This window comes from Falco peregrinus, chromosome 2, assembly GCF_023634155.1.
Source record: "Falco peregrinus isolate bFalPer1 chromosome 2, bFalPer1.pri, whole genome shotgun sequence".
NCBI classification, from domain to species: Eukaryota; Metazoa; Chordata; class Aves; order Falconiformes; family Falconidae; genus Falco; species Falco peregrinus.
Window position 1 is genome coordinate 23,255,750 of NC_073722.1, and position 25,136 is coordinate 23,280,885.

General features: G+C 44.0%; 2 protein-coding genes across 2 annotated transcripts in view; one reads left to right on the top strand and one right to left on the bottom strand.

The window, feature by feature from the left end:
* ALPK1 (alpha kinase 1) overlaps positions 1-18,411 on the bottom strand; it is a 51,362-nt gene extending 32,951 nt beyond the window's left edge. Inside the window, exons 1-2 of the mRNA XM_055797742.1 lie at positions 18,075-18,411; positions 670-902 (exon numbers count right to left, since the gene is read on the bottom strand). Coding sequence (XP_055653717.1) covers positions 670-790 — 121 coding nt within the window. The 5' untranslated portion in view covers positions 791-902; positions 18,075-18,411. The remainder of the gene's footprint in view (positions 1-669; positions 903-18,074) is intronic.
* A 1,018-nt stretch (positions 18,412-19,429) lies between these two features.
* TIFA (TRAF interacting protein with forkhead associated domain) lies at positions 19,430-24,447 on the top strand. The gene is made up of 2 exons (XM_055794997.1): positions 19,430-19,603; positions 23,195-24,447. Exon 2 carries the CDS (start codon positions 23,215-23,217, stop codon positions 23,773-23,775), a length of 561 nt encoding a protein of 186 aa, XP_055650972.1. The 5' UTR covers positions 19,430-19,603; positions 23,195-23,214; the 3' UTR covers positions 23,776-24,447.
* The last annotated feature ends 689 nt before the right edge of the window (positions 24,448-25,136 follow it).

Below are 25,136 nucleotides of genomic sequence, written 5' to 3' on the forward strand. Positions count from 1 at the left end.
TTTTACAAACCACTCTCAAAGCACCATGACAATACCAAAATAAATGCTGGTTTCCAGCAGGTAATGCTAGCATTAAAACAAATGAAGAACCTTTCTATTACAGCTCTCGCTAACTACTGCTTCCTTTCCCGGTTATTTATTCCAGCCATTAGCCGGCATAGATTTTCCTTTCAGGAGGAATATTGCAAGGTTTTTTTTTTCCTTTGGACACCACTTATAGAGGTCACACACATTTTACAAGATAAAGATTCAGGCAATGAGCTCTTTAATATATTAGGAGAAGCTGACAAACAGAAAAGGCCCTCCCCCAGTTCCTATGAAAGGAAAGGAAATATGTGCCCTTATTCAGAAGTTGCATCCTTTTTTTCCTTTCTTTTTTTTTTTTAATAACTGAAATTTATGTGCATCAGCAAACTTTTGGGCATTGTTCTTCCCAAACTAAACTGTTCCTTACAGCCTCATGTTTACTGAAGCCTAAAATTAGAACTGACAGCAATTCACTGCAACAAAGTGGACTTCTTTCCCTGCCTGCCTGTAGCCCACATCCCATTCATGGCCTCGAAATCCAGGCATCTCTTAAACACTCATCTGCCGGGAGAAGAAAAATAGGGCAGGGCTGAGGACCGGTGGCTGCTGCCGTGGTCCTGCTGCCTCTCCTGGGGACCTCACCTTGGCACCTCCGGTATTCTCGCTCGACTTCCTCGCCCGCGTCAGCCTTTGCCGACAGGAGCGCGTCCAGAGCTCCCTTGCACTCCTGCAGCAGCATGGCCACGGCATTTTGGTTATTCATGAAGGCTGATCCCACTCGGCTGTGAATTGGGTGTCCCCGGGTGCACAGTGATCAATTACTTAAGAGAAGACACGGATTCTAAATGAAAAGGATCCCTTCAAGGCTGAGGTACCTGGCGAACAAAGGAGGGGGAAAATGATTAACTAAAGTATCATCAATTATCTGAAAGGCTCAAGCAGGGAGAAATAATAGGGGAAATACATGAAAATACATGACAGCCTCGGAGGACTTTATTAGAGGAGTGTGTGAAATTACTGCAGGGTCTCAGTGACAAACTGTGTGAGGCGAGCATCTCTGAGGTACCAGAGAGAAAGGATGGGCTCTTCAATGGAGCTGTGAAACCCCAAGCAGGAAAGTGACTAACCAGGCTGGGCAGAAGCCCCCTGCACCTTGGAGGCTCAGGCTGTCGCACACTGTTAGCCAGGACTGAATGGCAGAGCCGTGCACGCTCTGAACTCATGGAGGATGCTGCATGCATTTACCAGACCACAGGGTCTTTTACCCCGGGGCAAGGGAGCACATTACTTTCACCTCCTTTCACACTAGTAGCCCCACTCGTGCCACAATAATACGGCATCCTACCACGGTTTGGTTGAGATAGTGGAGCAAAAATGGTCTTTGAAGGAACCCACCAGAATGAAAAGTCTTTTTACTGATGCTGCAGCATGCAGCAGGAGCTCACCTCACAAAGCCACAGGCCCACAGGACGAGCACTGGAGCTGATGACAGCTTCACCAGCTCTGTGACAGACAGAAGGGTCTGGGGCTTTCGACCATCTTACCAAACATACACAAGTGTGGGTTTTTTTTTGTCACAGACAGGTCTCCCACAATCAGATCAGCTCTCAGGAGCCTTTCCAAACCTGATAACCTCTCCTTCCCACCTCCCGCATCAACATCGTCCCTCCGCCTCCCCAGGCTGCCCACCTCATGCCCCCACCCTCGGGAAGCCCTGCTGACACCGGCATTGCCTGGGTGCTGCTGAGCACCCTTTGGGGCAGGGTCACCCACGAACACCCGCAGCTCAGGACTGAGGAGGTCAGCAGGCAGTAGCCAGGCACAGGCTCTGCATACACTGTAGAGCAACTTGCACATGATGTGTGAGGTACTAACACCAAACCCATTCTAGTTACTGCAGTAATTCTGGGGAAAGTCCCTAGTAGCAGAAGTCTGCCATCGTCTGCTTGGACTGCTTCTATCCAAGGCTAGCTCTCTACATTCATCCAGGTGTCTGGCCTGCCATACTTTTTCCACTGCAAGTCCTTCAGGTGCTTAGGACATTGCCAAAGGCAATGCAGGAAAAAAACCTACAGTTTCCATCCCAGGTATCCGTCTCAGCATCTGCCAAAACAGTCAAGCAGCTTTCAAAAATGAGGCACAAAATAAACAATGGAGGTTTTTTCCACCAGTTTGGTGATGGTCTCACTTAGAAAACTACCCCCACAGTTTGAAGCAACGTAGTCAGAAACACAGCTTCTGTGAAAACATTTCTAAAATTGGGGAAACAGTAAGGCTATGAAATAGGAAGGGAAGTACAAAGGAACACATATACAGACACAGTTTTCTCTGTTAGAAATGGCTTACGTTTCAGCAGCTAAACTTCCAAACAGTCTTTTTCCTTTCTGTTGCAGCTCTGGGATCATTGGATCCCAGAGCTGGTGGCAGACAGCCTGTGTTCTCAATGGCACCAAGTAAGAGCAAGCTGCCAGATTGAAAAGCAGAGGGCAAAAGAGATGCACTCATGCGAAAGCAGAGAGGATCAGAGAGCCTGCCATGGAAGGGCAGGTGGAGCAGGGCAAAAGATGGGATTCATCAGTGAAGAGCCTGGAGGCAGGAGCTCGTCAGTAGGGCCGTGACTGACTCTGCAGACAAATATCAGAGAAAGAAGAAATTTAAAAAGCAGCCATAACGGGGAGACTGAGGGCAGGAGCACAGGCACATAAAGAGCAACTGGAGAGCAGGGTGGACAAGCAAAAGATCAGCTAGACTAACACTGTTAAATGCTCAACATTTCCTAGCATCTGAGGCTTAGGATTTGTCACTGCAGTGGTGTTTTGCTGGTGTCAATTCTTTCTCTGCAATCCACACCATGGAGCACCTTGGCAGGGCTTCCTTCTACTCCAGACGCACTCCGAAGCGCAGCACAAAAAGGTCCTGGCACAGTATTCAATTAGATGCAAAAGCAGATTGTAGCCTTCATGTTCTGGAGGGTACAAACCATCCTCTGTTAAGAACTGGAATCCCAGAATAGAATCATAAAATATCTTGAGCTGGAAGGGACCCCCTACGGATCATCAAGTCCAACTCCCTATGTAGGGAGTCTCTAGAGTACAGCACCAGACTGAGATACAGAGGAGCTAGCTTCAGTTCTTAGGTCTGCTGTTGATGTCCTGGCAACGCTAAGTCATGTATGCCGTGCCTCATTTCTCCTTGTCAGACACATGAGAGAGCAACAGAGATGCCATCTGAGATTGGGCCTTTTGTCTGGGCCTCCCAATGGACAGCTAGAAACCTGAGGTGCTGTGAAGTCAACTTTGTCAGGGCCTGTGAGATGTCCACCATATGAATAAATAAGAAGCCCATATAGTGACAAAGTGCTCTGAGGAACAGCACAGGTTTCATTGCTGTGGTTACAACTCTCAGCCTACCAACTGTTAAAACATTAACTCACCAGGAAGAACAATCAAATAAAATATACAATACAGGTCAGGGTTCTTCTAAGGAGAGCAGGTTAAAGTCTGCACTCAGGTTCAGTTCCCATCCCCCCAACACTGAGGTAGCATTTCTGCTGTTTTTCCTCCCCTTCATATCTCTGCCCAAGTCGGTATTTCTACCTTCCTTTTCTCCAATCACTTTTGTATTACAAATGCCTTCCTCTGAGAGTATTTAGAGCTGCTTCCAGAAAACAGGTGTACATGCAGGTCTCAACACAGTCCAAGAACATAACTCCTAAGCATGGCAAAGTTAAAAGAAAACCACAAATGCGGAATTTATAGCTGAAGACCTCTCCTAGCATTCTTCCCCCCACCCTGGTACAGGACATTGAGAAACAAAGCAGAAGGAAAACCCAGAAAGGGTTCTCCATCTATGTAAGCTCCAAGTCTATGTAAGCTCCAAGTAAGAGCGAGCAGGACCACACCACAGAGGGCATCGCTCCACAGGGTTTGAGCCACGTGAATGTAGCTGGGTGCTTGTAATGGGGTGCTGGGATCACCCCCCGCATGGCAAAGGGATGGACCAGGCACAGGGCCCGTTTAGGGGCTTCCATCAGGAGTAAAAAGAGATGGGGCCAGAGACAGGGTTGGAGACACAGCTACAGCATAGTCCAGGTCCTCCCAGGAGATACAGCTGAACTATCTGTCAATGACAAAGATCATTCCAGAAGAAGGCCACCATACTGATAGGTGTACTGTAATTGCAGTACAAGGTCCTAGTCCACATCCTAGTTCACAGAAGTCCCCTCTCCCTAAGACCTTGGATCAGCAAGGACAGACATCTGAACCTGGTGACAACACCCAGAAAGCAGACTCTCAGGAAAAGCAGAGTCCTCTCCTCCTACCCTGCCAGGTCTAGAAAAGCTGATCCCATTGCTGGTTATCCATTGAGGAAAAGAAAAGCAGCCCCCACTGTTATAACCACAGTAACACACCTATGGTAGTGTTGCTTGCTCTGTTAACTGCACTGACATCTGCTAATTGATTTATCTGATTACCCAGCCCTGTGGGAATGAGTGTGCGGCCATCCCATGAGTACCTCCCAGGTTGGGATGGAGCATCCCTGCCATCTGGCCCTGACTCATTCCTTTGTGTAATTGATTTCTTAAAAATCTCGTTTTCTAGGGAGTCCTCTCCGGTAACCACTGAGCACATACACACATATCTCAGATTCACTGCAAACATTAGTCCGACTGAGTGGAGGAGACTGCTTCACGAGCACGCAGATCCATGTTGGAAGAAGCCTGCGTTCTACTGCCACCTCACAGCCCTGGTAAAGATGTGCTCACAAATACAATTTTCTATGAAGATGCTCTAAAGCAAACAAGTGCTGAGATACTTGCCTTTACAAAAAATAACATGGCATTGAAAGCACCCAAGGGAGCTTACAGACATGTTCCAACTTATCTATGTTGCAGTCCAGAGCCCAAAAATAGTCTTTTAACCCAGCTCATGGAAAGGCTGGAAGGCTGCAGTGCTACAGACTGGAAGATCACATTGGGTCTTTACTGTAAGCAGGAGGGCCCCGTGGCTTTGTGAGCCACACAGACTGCCAGTTTCACAAAGAACTGACGGGGCTTAGTGGGGTAGCTTAAATTAGTGTAGAAGTACAGCACTTGGCTTCCTAGGATTGTAAAGATTTAACTCACCGGGAAACTGCCAGATCTGTAACAGTGATATATGAATGTCAGCAAGCAATAATTTTTTCTTCAAGTACATTTTTCCAAAGAACTGAATAAACAGCAAGGACACCTAAAGTAATAAATAATGATTTACAACAGCAGCAGCAACAAAGTGCTGGAACCATACAGAAAAGTGCAATAAACTGTACATTAGCACTCAGAAGGAAGGTAGCCTTTTGAGACCCATCACTAGGGACAATGACTCGCATCATAAAATCAGCTTAAAATGCACCAAAGAGCTTTAAACTATAGCAGCATCCTTTACACAGATGCCACTTTCTAAGTTGTGTTTTGTGACAGCTGTAGCACTGAATGACAGCTGGGATGTGAAAATAACCAAGCACACAGCTTACGGACCTGGGGCAAATGCAGGACCTGAGACTAAAGCCAAACAGCAGAACTAGCAAAAACTTCTAGAGGCCTTTAGAACCCTCTTAATGCTTGCTAATTAGCTTGCTTAAAGTACCGTAAAATCCTAACAAATGGTACTTTAAGGAGACTACAGTTTTGAAGTGATAAAAATTGCAGCTTGATATGCTGCAAAACAATCTAGGCAAAAATGCTTTCTAAGGGCACACAAACAAATGCTGTAGCTACCACTTTCAAAACATAATAAAACCAATTTTGCATCAGATTGAAGACAAGCATTTTTTAGTGACAGGAAAGCTCCTTTACACCAGCTTTGGACACAGAGTAGGTTTTTTATGGTTGATGTAATCATCAGATACTTTAAAACAGAAATGATGAAAAACTATCTGTACCATTTCTGGTTGGAGCCTGGATTAAAATAACTTCTTGCATCAAATATGATGAAAAAAAATGTACAGAGGTCTCAGGGGATGAGAAAATGTATTTTTGTGGTTGCTTTCTAGTCAGGGTTGGGGTTCAGAACAAGTGGGAGGGAGGGAGGGAGGAATTGGGTGGGCTACAGTGAAATGATCTCTTTAATAAGAAATGGGCCATACTGTGACATTTCAGAGCCCTTGGGCTAGCAGACCAAAAGATCTGTCAAGAGAAAGGAATTGTAAGTTCTACTGTGGATAGAAGGAAGCCTGGGAGTCAATCTAGCTAGTTTAAGATTGCAATTAGCTTTGGAGGCTTTTAGAAAAAGAAGATGTAATGGCTGCATTCAAACTTCAAATATGGCAAGCATAACAAGCATTGGTTTCTCAGAGAACATCATTTGTGAAATTTTCCACAGCATTATGGTCCTGAAACACAAATTAGAGATCACCAGACCTTTTCTCTCTGAAAATATATTATCCTAATTTTCATCTTATTCAAGCTACCCTCCAGTTCCAGGGAGACTAATGAAGAGGAAGCAAAGACCTGATGAGTTCCATGTGGAGACTACATTTATGGATTAATCCCAACAGGGAGCAAATAAACCTTATTCCCAGAGCTCTCAGTTGGGACTCGACACAATCAATCAAGGAATGGATAGTTATTTATGACTGAGGCTGTTTTGACTTTCAAATAAACATTTTAATTATTTTAAGTGCTACACTGGAACTTAGAATCTGGGCCCTGTTTTCATTTCGATGCCTTGCTCTCCTCCCTCCTAATCCCAAACCACTCCGGTCATTATGAACCCAGGCAAATGATACTGACTTTCATGCCTGTAACATTTGAACGTGTTTGCCACAGTAAAATCCACCAGCCTGACAAACTAGGGAAAAGGAAGGAGGAAAAGGGAGGAGGATCCCTCTGAGCAGAGCTGGTATAAATGAAAGGAAACTCTCAAACTACACTGGGCCTCAAAAAGCAGAGGTGCCCAACACTGAAACCCCCTTGTAATCTTGTTGGCACATCCTGATCAATCTTTGTGTGCTACTTTTCAGCACCTGCTCTTACAAGCAACTTTAATAACCAAAGTACTTAAAAGCATTTCTTTTTTAACAGCTATTTTTCAATTCAAGTATCTGCACCACTTGCAGTTCTAGATTTTCCCTCCAGCCTAATTCAACAGGCTTTCCCATACACTTTAGCCACGCCAACACCATGTGGTGGGTCAGCATTTTTTGTGTATGCTGAGGTAGGAACCCTTGCCTCCGACTCTGTGAAATCCAGTTTTCTTGTTCTAATAAAGAACTCTCATGCTGCACTGTGGCCTATCTACACATAGCTTCACTAAGGTCAACGAAGCCAGACTGATTTTTAGGGGGGCTCTTTAAGATGGTGTAGTCTCCTGACAAACAAGGAGGACAGGGGTGAAACACAGAGGTAGTGCTGGACCTATTCTAGCTGCAACCACCTCCTGAAGCTGATTGAGTTATGGTGTCATCTTCACTCCCTGTTATGGTATTTTGTGTCCCCTTGCCTTCTGCAGGGAGACTGAAAAATTTGCAAAAGACTGTCCCTAGAAAAGTGAACGAACATTGAAGCTGGCATTTGTTTCTTCAGTAGGTAACAGGGAACATGCACATCGCACAGCATCTTCAGCTGCTCTCCCTCCTGTGGATTTGCACATAAAGCTTCTGGAGTCCTCCCCATTAGATGTGTCAAAAATAACAGGTTAAACTTTATTTTCAGACTTGGCAGCTTGAGGGGGAGGGGAAAAAAACCACCAGAAAAAGAAAACATGCTTACAACAATTTAGCAAACGTTTCAGTGATTGAGTTACTATCATCTTCTACTGAAAGCAAATTCAGTTTCCTATTTCAATGCACACATGCTTATGTTTTCCTACAGCATTTACCCTTCTTTTCAGTACGCAGAGGCTTTGCCACATGAAAGAGAAAAGATGTTTTAAAAGAAAAAAATTGATTTGCTAGGGGCTTTATTTATTTATTTATTCATTTCGTTTACTTCCCTGGCTTAAAGATTAGATGTTTTCTTTTGGTAAAGCTGGATATACCAACTGGCATTGGCTGTATTAAAATAAGGAAGAACCTCAATCAAAAAGCTTCTCCTAAGGCAAGCTTTCTTGTTAATATGCACCAACATGAAAGGCTTTCTTTTCATCCTATACAACTACAGTGTGTGTAAATTGCAGGGGGCTCATTGGCATAAATCTTGGCTGTGACCTCTGAGGTAAACTGGATTTACATTACTTTCTGACAAGAATTAAATGAAGGCCTTGTGGATATATGAACAGCCTTCTAGACTGCAACAGATGGGCATGAATGTGCTCCCTAGGCAAACTATCAGTGACATCTGTGTCCTCCAAATTCTGGTGGTCTCAGCCAATTAGCAGGCAAAAGGGGGAAAAAAAAAGCCAGCCTCTGCACAGCTACCCCAGCCAGAGCTGAAGCAGAAGTGCTTCTGTTTAGAAATGGGATCAAGAACAGCCTCCAGCAGCAAGAAGGTGGTTAGCCGGCTGGGTATAATATGGAGGTAACATTACAGAAAAAGCTGAAGTAATTAGGTAGAACAGATATTAATATTAATTCAGAACAAATCCTAGCATCAGCTAAGCCTGCATAAGGCTAGTGTAATGGGCTTACGCAACAGATTTACACTGCTGTAGCAAAGAACAGAGTTTTGTCAGTCCTAAAAAGCAGAGGAGGGGGTCAAAATGAAGCCCAGTGCCTGACACAGCTAAGGCAGACATTGCAAAAGCCCAGCTCTTGATCCATATTCAAACCCCCACCACATCCTGCTCTCCCTGCAACACTGCAAACAAGCGCCAAAGAGAAACTGGCCGGCAGACCTGCACTTAGCAATCATAGAATATCTTAAGCTGCAAGGGACCCATAAGGATCATCAAGTCCAACTCTGAGCATGCCTCCTCGGGTACATGGGGTCAGGTAAGCAAAATACTCAACAGCCACTGCACCTGCCTGCTCCAAAGCTGAGCTAAGTGCTTTCTGGAAGAGCATTTAAGTCGGAAACAGACCAGGAAAAGCACTTTTCTGGTTTTGTTTGTTAGAATGAGGTTTGTGATTTCTTAGTACAGCACAGACACAAAACAGAGCTTCAGTAAAGTTACCCCTATACTCCTATTAAAAAAAAAAAAGGAGCTCCAGAGTTTGACTTCAAAACTACCCTTAATCAGAAAAAGTCGTTTGTCAGCATTTTTGTAGGGAGCAGTCAGGGTGTAGGGTCCCAGCGGGGCAGCAGGTGAGGGGAGACATAACCCACAGAAAGCCATATAAACCCATGACAACTGCCACATGGAGCTGGCAGAAGAGGGTACTGGGGAATCAAAACCCATCTCCAGTTTGCTAAATGCTCACTGCCCTAGATCCGTGTTTTTAGGCCATTCATTTATACCAGAGGAGTGACCCAGACAAATACAAAACATGAAATAAGCCACTCCTTAGGAAACGTATTCTCTGTCCCCCAGTTCTTAACCGAGCCCTACACCCAGCTGTATACCCCTCCCATGGGAAGAGCAGGCAGGACCTCTGGCTAAAACCGATCTGCGACAGAGCCAGCACCGGGTGCCAAACAAAAGCACCTGTTGTTTTGCCCTGGTCATGACTTTTCAGAGAGGCCATTTGGGTGCCTTCCCCTCGCCATTGCTATCTCATGTACTACTAGGGGATGCAAAAAAGGGAATAATTGAGGGGCAGATCAATAAATTAGAAAGTTCTTAAAAAAAAAAAAAGACATAATGAATTTGGTACAGCACATATTTTTAGATCAAAGATGCCTTTGAAGTGACAAACCCTTAATCCATAAACTACTGAAGCACTTCCTTTCTCTCCCAAACTACTTGTTGTCAAATAAAATGGAAGTTAAGGAAATTATCTTTATCTGAAAATGGCCAAAAGAAGCCATCACCTAATGACAGCCTTGTCAAAATGACAATTGGGGAAATTGTTAGGAAGGGGAGGCTTGACGACTTGAGGAATAAGCTTGCTGTTTGCTCTAATCTGGTCAGGCAGGCCCCACACAATTCCAGTCAGCTTGCTGTGTGAAACAGCTAAGTCTTTGTCATTGTGAGCAGGGGCTGGAAAGACTTCTCTTTCATGAATATGTAACACCACCCTCCATGTCTACAGAAAAATACCCTTCCAAACGGCAAAATAAAAAAAAAAAACCACAACAAAACCATCCTATCCTCCACCATAAAAAATAAATCCCAGAACAACAAAATTCTAAGACACAGAGCTGTGGGGAGAGAAAAAACTACTAAGTAATGAAAGCACACGTTTTGAAAACAGGGCCAGAAGGATCTTCTTCCCAAAGGTTTTCTTTGGACTTTTATCCCCCAGCAGACTGGGATGAGGCACTTCAAGTCATCACTTGTAAGTACACAAAAGCAAAATGGCCCATCAGGGTATATAATGTCTATCAATGTATTTTATATCTAGCATTTGTCTGAATGTGCTGCGTGGGCATCAAACCCCAGGCCACAAATACACACCGCTGGGCTGGTAAGACAGAGCCTCACATGAATGCCTGCTTACTTGTGTGAGAAGGAAAGCACCCATAGCAGTTCTAAATGCTTCCACGGGCAAAGGTTTCAAGTTCAGGCACTGAGTCAGCTTTGTATCAGTGTAACAAATTCCCTGTGAAGCTTACAAAGACACGACATTAAAAATAAAGATGATTCTAGGTTTAATAAACTACCTACAGTGCATTAATACAGTAAGAACATGTCCCTTTACATGCAACAACAAAACAGACTTTCAGAAGCGGCCAATGATTTCCCAGTGCTCCCACTAAAACAATTTTCTGAGAGACATTCATGACCTTCTGCAAATAAAATCTTTGACATCATCTCAAGTCAGACAGTTTGAATCGCAGGTTCCCTTGAAGTATGGGAGCTTTTCTTACATATATACAATATTAAACTTCAAGCATTCAAAAGGCTGGTGTAAAACTGAAATAGGAGAGCCAGATCAAGCCTACTGGACTGCCAACTGAGGGTGATGTACAGACAGAAAGTGCCTTAAAAAGATGAAATGGCTCAGAAACACGTTAGAAATACTGTGTCTCTGCAGGACTGGTGCTGAAACTATTGTAAGCCCAAACATGGTGTTTAAAGCAACACAAGGACAGACAGGGAGGGAACACAGGATCAAACCAAGCCTATGCCTGTTGCAGAAAACCCAAATGAAGATATTTTAAGATGTGGTGGATTTTGTCTGTGTTGGAGAGCTATGACATCATTAAAGCATTCAACAGCGTGTGAAATCTACCTTCAAATGTTTGTTATCTTTTTAACTTTGCTTGTGAAACTGCAAACTAGATCTTAATTTACCCTAGAGAGCTTCTGATGATATTACAAACTTCAGTTTTTCCTCAAGTAACAAACAGAATACGAATGTTTGACTTCCAGCAGAGATATCAAGACACAATGCTCAATTTTGAGGTTTACAATATTACGCAATGTTTGCTGTAGACATTTCCATTTCATTAGCATATTCTACTTTACATGAAATCCAGCAATGAATGCTGTCCCTGATCTAAGGCTAATCCTCTTTAAAGAGCTACAGGCTATATTACATGTGGCCACAGCCACGGTTATGCCATGGCTGAATCACTTTGAAGCCTATTGAACAGTGTTCCCTTGTGAGACTATACACAGAGCCATAAACCAATGCTCCCTGTGCTGTGAAATCCTGTTTTCATCGCCAAGCATTTCTGCAAGGGACAGACCCTCCCTAGACCCAAGCAAGGGGCTGCACAAGAGGGAAGAGATGCACAGTTGCCTTCACCACCTCTCAATGCCAATTTCCAACCAGAGCCTATATGCCTACAGTAATAAAACCACCTTGTTTCTAAACATCATCAGACAGCAACTGCTCCATGAGAGGGTTGCCAGAACAATAAAAGGTAAAGATGAACAAGGCACCTGCTTCCCTGGCCAAATCCTCTCTCTCACAGTCCAGCAAGGCTTCTGAAATACAGCAGGTTACAATGGCTCAAATCTGAAAGGGCAGAAGTCAACATAACCCAGAGTGAGATGGAAAATGCCAAAGTGAGCATATTTATTGAAACGTGGTTCCCTCCTGTCTTCTCTTCCCACCTCTATTCCACCTTAGAGCCCTTTCTGTGGAAAGGCTCACATTTATTTCAGCGAGGTTCACATTTATTTCAGGTCTACTTTTTGGTCACTTAGTTTTAGGATGCCAGCTAGAAAGTAAGGGCAATACCAAAATGATTTACTAGAAACTACAATTAAAGCCTACATCCGAGGAAAACAGGTAAGTGTTGTATTGTACCAGTAAGCTCCACAACATAAAGGCATCACAGGTAGAGTATTTTAGGACACAATCATATATATCTTTAAAGAAAAAAAGAAAAAAAGGGTCATGTACCTCCAAGGCAGGCTGCATCTCTCACAGCTGGGTGCCCTTAAACACTACGAACTGAGATAATGGAATAGAGTTTTTATTGTCACACAACACAGAATGTGGAATCTTTAACACCTTAACATCTATACAAATTCAAAGGGAAAAAAACCCAGCCTACAAAATGCTATATTTATTGGTCCTACTACGTATCAGAAAAAGATGGTTTCTTTTAGTGCTTATCTTTAATTCTTCAAAATAACTTTCTTTGTTCAATCACTGTTTTTGAAGGGAGCTGGAAAGGCTGGTTCTGTTCAGTCTGCATTGTACCCATCAAACCAGACAGAGTGAGCAGAATCAGTCTCTACAGTAAAATCTTGGTCCCTGAGAAGGCAATGTTTAAACTCCTTGCTATCAAAATAGTATCTCATCCAAAGTGTGGATAATCCAACAGATTTAGAATTGCTACTGTGTACCTAGGAGACACGACCACATTGTCCCTCATGTGGCGAATGTAAAGAAGTACAGAAATGGTGTTTTGGAGGCTATTCCAAAGTGCGCTGAAGTCATGAATCTTCTGCTTTCAGCCAAACCATTTCACTGGAGTCTATATCAATTGTCACAGTTTTTACACTCCAGTGGATTTTCTTCAGAGCAAGAGGAAACAGATTATTTTTTTTAATACAGTAAATAAGGTTCTAACAATGAATAAAATCTATCAATTCCCAATATAGTATTTAAAATACTTGCCACTAGCCAAACTACGTATTGTGATGCCTTTGATTACTGCTGGTATCTGGCCACTTCGAGAAAATGCAGCTACCTCAGTTTAGTTCTTTAGAAGAGGAAATAGCAAAGAACAGAGAACACCAAACTGAAACGCAAGGGTTATGGCCTAGGGAGAACACACTTACTTCTACTGTAATCTGTAGGAAACCTGGACGGTTGTTCCAGTTCTTGCAAAGAATGCTGTTGGTCTCTTAATGGTCACAGCTGATCACTGAGATTAAAAAAGTTGATAAACCTTCACTCATTGGCTGTAATACACCAGTTCAAGCCTCTTCTTGTTCCGATCTTCTATGCGAGAGTTGATGTGAAAGGTGGAGCTTCTACTTCCTGGCATACCCTCTGTCACACAGAACTCAAGTCAAGGCTGTGCGCTGTTGCTGGGCTACCCACAGCAACACGGACTTCTCTCAAGCTTTGATAAGGTTCAGTCTCACATAGCTACTGAACAAGGTCTAAAACCGAGATACCATGAAGATGTCATAGGTCATATGTAGCAAGTTCAAGGGTATCTGTAGGGGAAAAAAATCAATTGTGGACTTCTTGGAAGCTATTAGAGAAGAAGAAGCCTTATCTGTGTGCCAAGAGTTTTGTCTTTCTAGTTTGAAGAGAAGTTCCACAAAATAACAAATGTAGGGAGATGCCTATGCCAGCTAGAAATGTAGTCACATACAACTAGGGGAGTAAAACTTCACTTGGTAAATCACCTCCACATACAAAGACATGAGATGACCACCACATAACTGAAAGCTGGACTCAGTTATTGGTAAATAAAGAGAACTCCAGCAGGGGCTCACCAACAAAAACCCCAGACACAGGGGAATCCTGTGACCACAGCTACAATGAGCAGCTGTGCATAGACTACTCATCCCCGATATGCCTCTAAGTTGCACAAATTATTTTTTCATTTTCAGCTCTACTGAAATTCATTAAGTCACTCGTCTCTCAGAAACGTGATGCTTCAGCACACTTAAGACTCCAGGCTTCGTTCCAACTTCAAAAAAAAAAAAGATAACAAGGAAGAGCTGACAATTTTTCTCCTGTATCAGGGCTTAAAGATGATTTATTTTTAATTCTGAGCAAGAAGCAAGCACCTGCTCTATGGCACTGAACCTCCCTTACTCTTCTTTTTCTACTTCTTGTTCCATAAAAGCTGGAATTACAGGAGCTTCTCTCCCACCAAGCTGCACAAACCTTCCTCCAAAGACAGCTGTCAATAAGAAGGAGCTCCTAGTCATAAGTAACATCGCCACCTCTTTCCACAGTGTCCCTACTGTGCTTTCTTCTTCTAGCCCTAGACCTCTACCAGCTATTTACAGAGAGGGCAGCCAACTTTTCAACAGAATAAGGAGGGATATGCTGAGGACCCACTACTGGGTCTTGCTGCGTGATGTCAACAGACAGATCAGTCTGTTCCACCTCCCAGTCTCTTCCCAGTGTTTATTTCCTTGCTGCCCCATGACTGCCTGGTTTCACTTGTCCTGTAAGTCACTCCACAGGTGTCTAGTCCTGAGCAACAAAAGCAGAGTGGGGAGAAAGCGGAAATAAGGGCAGTGGGATGGATGAAAGGGAGAGAATCCAGACAGAGGGAGAAAGGCCCCAGAGAAAAAACAAACAGAGGGTGGAGGAAGCAACAGAGGGGGTAGAAAAAACAATCAGGAGGATGGTGAGAGGTAAGAACAACAGACAGCAAGGGGGAAAGGAAGATGGAAGAGAAACTGCAACAGCAGGCAGGCAAGAAAGACGCAAAGGGGAGGGGCCAGAGTGGTTCAGGATGACCAAGGGCAGACAGTGATGTAGAAAAAGAAAGAAAATGAGAACTTGGAGACTGGCATAAACAAAGTCCATCTTGTAAGAAACAGTTATCTTCAGTAGTCAAGGGGAGCTTCTATTTCCTATCTCATCTGAATAAACTGATGCAGAAGAGTTCTTTTTCCTGAGTAAACAAGGAACAAAGAAGTAAATAAACATTGAGGGAACTGTGCTCTCTTTTCTTCCCTTGGAAGACCTCCTCTCTGCTTCAGGGAGTAGAACTGTTCTTTGCACTGGGATCTAAAAATTCAGTGAATACAGCTCCTTTCCATGCATCTCTCTTCCCTCTCACACTGAGATCCAGCTGAATATCTTGCTTTATTTTTGGAACACATGTGTCTTTGAGAAGGGCCTATTTCTTTTCGGTCTAAATGTGAGGCATTGGTTCCTGTATGGCAATAATAACAGATTGCAGAACCTAGCTATAGGTCCTTTTGTACTCTGTTATACCTTTCCCAAATGAACTCTTAGAAGTTACCACTGCCATTATTACCAGCAACTTACAAGTACCACAACAGCTCTCGCAATATCAAAATGAAGTTTCTGGCTTCAAAACAAAACAAACCCCACAAAACACCAAAAATCATAAAACATGATGGCTGCCCATGTCTGGTCACACATTGCCACCTACTGGCTCCCACCCCTACACCCTCAGCAGTGCTGAGGTGGATCAAGGAACAGGCTGTGAAGCAGAGGGGAAGAGCAGCAGGAGGGCACAGATTGGTATTTGAACCCAACATGCATATTACAGGTGTAAGCAGTAAATTTATTATAACTTAGCATTACCTACACACAAGCAAACACATCCACCAGCCTGGATTTTATGGCTCTAAAGCAGCAATCAGTTCTCACCAGCCTCCTTCTCTGTGTCTCTCTACATCCCTGAACAAGTGAAGGACAATTTCAGGTCACCCCTGTGCCACACCAGGACAGCAAGCCCTGGGACAGGGGAGGTACCACGGCAGTGTGCCCCCTGTCACCCATCATGCCCCGGCCCATAAGACAGGCACCTGCTGCAGCAAGACAAGAGCGAGGGAAATTCAGCAAACGGAGCCCACATACCTTGGGAGTTGTGCCCATGGGACTGCACAAAACAGGGGAATACGGAGAGGCTGGCGGTGGGGGGTAACTCGCTCACCTATTGTGCTCTTACAGGCTTCCTGCTAACCTCATCTAAGAGGCTGCACTTCATATCTGTCACAGACGAGACATCGAAAGTGCATTGCTTATGTCCCCTTGTGGCAAGAGGCCAACCCTGCAGAAAAACGGCAGCTCTACATGAACCAACCCCTAGTGCATTGAAATCCACTTCAAGTATTTCTAATGCGAAGTTTGACATAAGAGGTCTCACTAGGTCACAGTATCTGCTTCACTATTCACATGATGACACCACTCACAAGCTGTACCAGTGAGTGTGAAAGCCAGTAATGAAAAAAAAAAGGGCCACCAGAAAACCACAGAAATCATACTTTTACGTTTACATACTCAACATTTACAAGTGCACCCTTTACACTTGCATCCATCCTGTCACACAGCTGGCAAACCCAAGCACTGCATCAGCAGTTTTGATAACCACACGTAAAACCTGGCCTTAGGAGGAAAGGACAGAAGCATGGTGAAAACTCAGTACCACTGAAATCAGGTCAGGCTTGCTGTTGATCCAACAGGATAAGGATACTTTCATTATGTTAATTTAAATAGCAGAGAGAAATAGAAAGTTTCAAACTGGTCCAGACTACAGCTAGTCTCTTGTCTTGCCTCAAATGTTTCCAGAACAGCTTTTACACAGTAAGAGAGAGAGAACTATAAAGGACATAATTCCCAAGTGATTCCTGAGTGTCCAAGAACAGTTATCACAGCTTCCCAGCTCGTGACCAGCCAGGCAGACCACTAACAGTCATGCCAACTGCACCATGTGCCAGAGCACTCAAAAAAGACCCAGGGATGTTCTGGTAAGGTTTCTCACAGCATGTTAAAGCATAGGGAGGAAGCTTGGGAAGGAAGGTTTCACATCAAGTCATTTAGAAAGAATTAGCTGGAACACAGGTATCCAAAAACAGTCCTTCCACTCACTAAGACAGCATACACTTTCTATTACTCTTCTGACCTTCCCAGAAAGAGAAACAAACATATTTGCCCTCACTGACGCAGAGATTTTCAAAGCCAATAGTGACCAAAAGCAATGTAAGACTTCTTAGTATTTCTCCATTTTCCAGATTTGCTTATTTAGGCTCCAGAGTTATCCGAATCCTTATGAATCTGTTGTTAGAAAAACAATACACTACCACAGCCGAGCCAAAACCACCTTAGTCTTTCAGCCTACACATTACAAATACTTAATTAGCCCAAGCAGCTAGCATCAATAATGTGCCACCGATAATTACACAGGGCATATGTAAGCAGGAAACATCCATTTAAAGTAATGAGCATGCCTTCTCCTAGGCCTTCCTCCTCTCTAGGGATTAGCAAGGCAACCTCTAGGGATTAGCAAGGCAACAAATACAGGTATCTGAAAACCAACCAGCTGGAAGCAGCTTGAAAGGACAGCATGGTTCTTCTCCACCTTTGTTTCCATATCCCACGCTGTCTTTGCAATCCAGGGGAACTTCATGTGCCACCAGCTCTGCAGTCCACCATGGGAAGGCTCAAATTTCCATCACCTCAATTATCCATTGGATAACTTCAGGGATGCGAGAATAGATTCACACTCCAGAAAGGAAAGCATTTCTGGGGAAAACCGCAACCCCAGGTGAGGAAGGGATTGTGCAGACAACACAAAACAGGACAGCAGCAAGAGCTACTAGGTTAACACTGACATCAGCTCCTCTGGCCCAGGTCCCAGCAGCTTGTTCACCATGCAGTGCAGCTCAGCCCTACAGAGCTTTACACATTTACTTGCAGTTTTGCTTTTGAGCAAAGAAATTTTGATTAAAAAAAGAAGTTACTGTAGTACAGGAATGAACTCTAGCAAACCACATAACCATTTCAGCAGGAAGATCATCCAAAAAACCCACAAGCAAAGAGTGCATGAATTCCTGTCATACCGGACAAACCTGGAGTTGTTTTCCTCAAGCTGGCAGGATTCCAACCAGTTAGAAACTTACGGAAAAGAGGAGAAGAAAATCCAGTTCTTGTGCTCCCCTCTACGAAAACATGCAGAGCTGTATTTAAATCATAAAACAATAAGGAATATGCAGTTAATATGAGGTTACATAATACTAGGAATAAAGGAAGGGTACCTCAATAGGTACAAGTATTGAAATAATCCTATCAGAAAAGCTCTCTTGTGACGTGAGAAGTAGGCTGTTTCCGGAACTGAAGGGCTGACAGGAATTGCAACCATAAAGAGATGCAATAATTAGCAGGGTTGCACAACTCTGGCTTTTCCAGAAGGCAGCAAAGTGCTTTTGTCTGAGCCCATACACCCAGCCCTGCCTGCTGCGGGAAAGGCATTATTCTAAGGAAAAAACTTGGAAGAATCTGTTTTCCTTCTCTGCTTTTCAACGTGACTTCTTGCAAAACACAGTCTAACCTCCTTTTTATTTTTTCTGATGTGAGGGGAAAGAGCACACGCAGCAGACATATTAGCCTGTGTACAGATACAAATGTATTCTGAAGATCTACAAAGGAACTTATCAACCCACAAGTAATTTACCTGTTTGTTGAATAAATAAAAGGAAACCACAAATGAAAATAAGTTTATATGAACAAACAGAGTATCTCACTGCCCGTGCCAAAGCAATTAAACCTACAGGACTCAGGGAGGCACAGCAGCTCATTACTCACGAGGCTATACAAACCCAGGTAAGGGAGAACACCAAGCAGGGTTCAGGCCAAGGTGGAACAGGTTTTTTCTGCACCCTGCCTCTTGCCCTGTGCTTGGGAGGAACCTTGGTTAATAAGAAAAATTATGCAGCTGGATGAGAGAGAATTACTCCTTTTTTTCCGGCCAGATGGCAGGGCTGCCTCAGGGTTTCTAGCAAATGGAAAGTTTTCAGCCCAGTTTAGATCACCAGCCAAAGAAAGATTAGTTTTTTCCCCAAAGGCAGCACAACGAAGCTGAACTACCGCTGCTTAAAGCGAATAACCCAGCATTTTTAACTACTCGATTTAAGAACATCGTCAGTCACCTGCTACGCTGCTTATATTTCACTCTTCAAAGCGTTAAGCTGCGGGTGCGGGGCTGAAACAGGAATGATTTCAGTGAACTACTGACCCTGCAGTCTGGATCCGTCCCTGACAGGGCTATGATCGCTGGTTTGGGTACGGCACTTACATGCACGACGCTTGAGATGCCCACATAAAATCCCTGACAGAGCTGCACCTACTTTTTTTTTTTTTTTTAATTTCTTCCCGGTTTACTCACTACAATAAAAGGAGAGCTGGTACACCGTGCAGAAAAACACCTCAAGTTCACCCTTCGGCCGTCCGGCAGCCCCCGCCTCCCCTCAGCGCCAGCCCCCGCCCCGCCCGCCGGGCCTTTCCCGCCCGCCGCCGCGCTGAGGTACCGGACGGTGAGGAGGCGCATACCGGGCGGTGAGGCGGCCGCCCCCGCGGACCCCTGGCAGGCGCCGAGGTCCGCGCCCCGCAGGACGGAAGGCAGCCAGAGGCGCCCCCGCCCGCCTGCTGACAGGTGAGGGGGAGGCCGGGCCGAGGGCCGCCGCCGCGGGTACGGTCACAGGGCGGACCGGGGTTTCTTCGCTAGGCGGCGGCTGAGGCGGCGAGGGCTTTCGGGAGCTCCCGCCCCCGCCCCTGCTGCGGCCGGCGGCGCAGAGCCCCGCCGGCCAGTCCGGGTGTCCACGGGTGGGCAACAGTTAGAACCGCGGCGTCATGTCTGTTGGGAAGGAGCTGTAAGCCCAGCGAGGCCACCGCTGACCATGGCCCCAAGCGCCGCATCTGTGTGTGTGTTAAACCCCCCCGGGTGGTGACGCCGCCCCCTCCCCGGGCAGCCTGTGCCCGTGCCGGGCCACCCTTTCCCTGAAGACATTTTTCCCGATATCCAGCCTAAACCTGCCCTGGCGCAGCCTGGGGCCGTTCCCTCTTGTCCTGTCGCTTGTTCCCTGGGAGCAGAGACCGACCCCCCCTCACAGCCCCTGTCAGGCAGCTGTGGGGAGCGGTCAGGCCGCCCAGCCCCTCTCCAGGCTGACCCCCCCCAGCCGCCCATCAGCCTTGTGCCCCAGACCCTAAATACGCCCCGTTAGAATATTCTCACGTGATGCCAGCAAAGATGATGTTTTTAAGCAAAGCAGAGGTTGCACTCCCAGGCCCAGAGCTGTCAGGACGCGCCTGGGACACGCTGCCTCGGGATGCACGCAGGGGTCTGCCAGCCTCCTGCATGATCGCTGGCTTAGGGCGAAAGATATGCTAGTGACCATAGCATGGCAATCTGGGGAGACAAAAAGGACAATTGTCCTTGTGTAATGTGCCTGAAAATTATTTTACACATGGCTACATTTATTAATTAGAGAAGGGGAAAAACAGCCACTGGTTGCTTCAGCAGCACCCACTGAACCTGGACTGTATTCTGCACTGCCTCTGCCTCAAAGTTCATGGTCATTTTTAGAATGTAAGTTAAGTTAAAAAAACAGATGTTATTCTTTTTCCCAATACACAGGTTGAACACTTGCATTTTGATCTGCAAAAGCAAATTGGCAGAGAGCTCTGAGCAATACACTGTAGGTTGAGTTAAGCTCTTGTTAAACACTCAACTAGAAAGTGTTTCTTCTGGTGTGTCCTTTGTTCTTGTTTCTTGTTCTTAATGCTCTGTGTCATTCTCCTGTCTCTAAAAATGGGGATAATGATGCACACAATGTCGGGAGAAGGGAAAGAGGCAAGATCACAATTTGTTTGCAAATTAACGAACAGCCAATAGCAGTGCAGTGGGCTACCTTACAGTTGCAGAATTCTGGACTTAACTGCAGGAAGTTTCCTTCTGCAGTTGGAGTTCTCTGAAATTTTTCTCCTGTCCAATATAATCTAGTAAACAGAAACTCTTTCAGTATTTATGTGGAATTATGTTCAGTCTAACCTTGATAAACCTTTAATGCAGGACTCAGCTACTAAGTTGGGGCTGCCTGAGGTGGCACACAAGCAGATCATGAATAGACAGCAGGGTCTGTGAGAGCTGCTGAAATCCAGGTTCCATGGGCACTGCTTAAGTAATTAGTGGCTGTTCTTCCCCTTCCCTAATTAATACACGTAGCCATTTGTAAAATTCATGAACATGTGACTAAAACCATTTTATCATTGATCTGATACATCTGTATACGCTGCAGCTTTCTCAAAATATATTTCTTTCTATTCCTGTGTTTTGCCCCGTCCTGATACACTTCAGAAAGCAATTTAAGGGAAGATACTAATGGAAGCAGAACATGCTTTTAAGTTGGTACCAAATTCAGCCCAAGTCTTGAGGCCGAAAACTCTCTCTGTAGGCAGATCTGCAAACTAAGTGAAATGACTTGGTTTTCCCCTTAAACTAAAGATGACCCTGTGTAACATCTCACATCCTCTTACTAGTGCAAAAGAGCAACAGGCAGAACTAAGCACAGGAAGAGACATCCACATTCCTGTTCACAGAGCGGCTTCCAGCTCTCCAGAGCTGAGGCATACTAGGAGGAGGTGGGATGGATGCCAATGCCACCGCAGCTTGTCGTACAGATAGCAAAGGAATAGCCTGCCATCAGAGCGTCTCTCTGTACTTCTGTCAAAAGCACAGATGATATTTTCTAGTTTGTTTTAAAGCAAGCTCTTTGATTTCTCGAAGCATCTAAGCTTAGCACTGTTACAGCCTACTCCAGTAAGCAAGCTGAGTTTGCTAAACTACTGCGTCAGAACTCGTGCTGTTATTACGTTGAAAGTATAAGGAAACGATTGTGAGGTTTCACCCAGAGAGTGATGCACCGATATACAACCATTCACTGTGCTTGGAGTTTATGCACAGTGGTATAATTTAGTCTTAAAAAAACACCACAAGTCAGAAAACTGCAGTGATGATTCAACTACCCATAAAAAAAATTAAATTGTAAGCTGCTTTTCAGTGTCATTCACTGAACAGAGCTGGTGAGAAAGCTCACGATTGGCATGTGACATGTTGGAAATTTAACTACAATCTAGGAGAAACATGACAAACATCTGCACTGTATGATCCCCGTTAAATGGCTGCTCACATGTTTCTCTGTTGAGTAATGGAGAACTCATTCTCTGGTTCCTATTTTAAGTACCCAACCTTTTCTTTCTTTAGACTAAGTTTCAATGCAGGAAAATACTGGCCTTGCTTGTATAGAGGACGAGATCAGAGTGTTTCCTAAGGTGTCTCATAGGTTTTATGTGGATGCATTGCAGTCACTCAGACTGTGGAATAGAATTTAAGTTCATAAGCAAGCATCTCTGTGCTGCATGTGAGAAGCTTAAACCACCAAAACCCAAAATGCAACAAAAGTTATTTTTAGTGCCTAGTTAAGTACTTCTGCAGCAGATAGCTGGGATGTTCCAATAGGCAGTGGGGAAATACTTAGAGCTGGTGACAAATCCTTCTGCAAGGCATCACTGATATTCCAGCTTTTGCATTCCTTTTACGTACTGTCACATCAGTCATTTCTAAAAAACTGTATTTTGTTTCATACAAGAGGCAAATTCTGACTAAAGAGCCAAAAGAGTGCTTGATACACATCTGAACCATTACTGCCTACAGTCATTTATCTGATAGCTTCTAGTCAAAGGACTACACTGTAAAACAGAACACACAGGTCTAGATAATACTAGTTAATGCTCCATTTTAAGTCCATAAAGTAAATCTTACTGTCACTGTGAAGTAACATATTTCTTCCAAAGATAAGTCTTAACTGAAAGATTCTCACGAAGAGCTAGCTGGCAGCAATTTACAGTCAAGGGTGTTTTCGAGAGTTCTGAAGTGCTAACACAGCCATTGCAACAGATGCGAGATTGACTGACAGCAAGAGTTCAGCACAGAGCAATGTGTCACTTAGCTGTGGTCACCAAAGGAATCTCTGGTGAAGTGGTGGAAAATGATGGTTGTCTTGGACTAAGTAGCTTTGACTCCCGGTTCTTCATTCCAGTGATTTCATTACATTTACTGTCAACCATTTTGCTATAAATTACATATGGTCACTATACAATAGTATATGAGGTAACTGAATGCTACACTGATCCAGGTTTTTTGGTACTACAGTGATTTCATGCTAGTATTTGACTTTTTTTCTTGTAGTTCCAAGGACGCCTTTCATCATGAGCTCTTTTGAAGAAGCTGAAACTGAAGAAACAGTAACGTGTCTCCACATGACCTTTTACCATCCTTGCCAAGACAACAAGATGATGTTTCGTTGCTTGAATTTCCGTAAGCGAGAACAGGTCAGGGCAGATGAAATGGCCAAGTTTGGCCGTGATTCTAGCATCTGCCGTTATAATTTAATAGATACTCGCGTTTCTCGGATTCAGTTTTCACTGCAGTTTTACAGAAAACTGAACAGCTCAGAACTTTGTTTTGAGATAAAGAACATGAGCAAGAAAACAAAACTGATTGTGGACCAAACAGAACTGGGTTACTTGAACAAAATCGACCTGCCGTGCAAGTGCATCATATGTTTTGGGGACTACCAGATTTTAGCAGAGATTCAAGAAGGGGAGTCCGTGGATTATTTTGAGACTCACTTACACATGGCTGAAGTGCCAATCTTACAAGAAAGATGTGTGCCATCCCTGCAACCTGTACAGGAGAATGGCATTTCTTCTTCGTTTCCTTCCCAAGGCAAAAGCCCCATAGAGATTGATGAAAATGAGTCATGCTAGTGGGGAGGAGGAGGCCGGATCCGATTTTGATAATTTGAAACCTGCACAACTTCCAAAATTGAAGGCTGTTATCTCAGTCCACTGTTCTTGATGGTTCTCACTGCTGCACATCAGTCTTCTTGTTGTTGTTTTCAGAATAGGCACACCAGAACATACTTTATTCAACAGTAACAGATTCCTGCCACCATCTTCACCAGGACACATGTGCTCTCTGATTGCCACTGTTTGCCACAAACATGTAGGAGAGAGAGGGTCACACAAATCCATTGCAGCAGATTCAAGAACTCTGAGCACATGCCTTGAAGGTATATTCAACAGGCATTAACATGGAGCACACAGAACAGTGTTTGAGCCCCTGCTCTGACTAGCTAAGTAAGGATGTAAAGTCTCACCGCATGTGTTATACTTTGTGCTTTGCTTTTGATGTGAAATTGCAAAATGTTTTCAAGCCTAGGTTATAACTTCCCAGATTTTGCAGCTTAGAAATACTTAGTCAGCATAGTCCTTTAAAGTTAATTTTTAACTTTGCAGTGAGATTTTTCTTCTATTTTTAAAACAATTTTTTTCAATTAACTCCTTTTGCTTGTGAATGTAAATAAATATGGAGTATCAGTGATCACTATGTAAAAATCCAGATAAATTTTGTAATAAAAGCATTTGGTTACCTCATAAGGATTTGCTGTCTTCTACAACTGCAGTCTAAAAGCACTTAATGGTGAATAAAATTATTTCCAGGACAATCCAGATAAGCCCAGAATACTGCCAGTGAAAATTTCTTTCTAAAAGCAGTATTGCTCCAAGATAAGAGTTGGCTAAAATACTTTCAGCAACTTTTCTACCTCTACCCCCCATCCCAAGTTCTCTTATAGTTTTGTTTGCATTCAAGTATTTCTCAGATTGTTTCAATTAAGTTTTTCTTTGCTAGGGGCTCATTTTTCATTGATACTTCACAAAAACCCAAGTATTTTAGTTTGCTTGAAAGACACACTGGAAAGAATCAGAACAGAGCATACCTAAGTTACCCATCTTACCATCCTTAAACATTAAGGATGCATTTCAGCATTAATCATTACAAGAAAACCAGAATTGTAACTGAGGGGAGAACAGCGGAATTACACAACGTAACCTGAGATTAAGGCAAACAATCACAAGCAAGGGAAAATTACAGAGAGGCCAAGAAAATCAGACACAGGCTTATATAGAATTTTATTCGTTTATTCATCTCATCCTTGCCAAAAATACTTTGTTCCCATGTTTTCTACTCTTTGAGCTAGGCGCTGGTACTTTTACAGTCTTTGGCCTAGACATGCAGTTCAATCACCATCTTGGCACAAGTGCCTCTGGCACACACCCAGCACCTC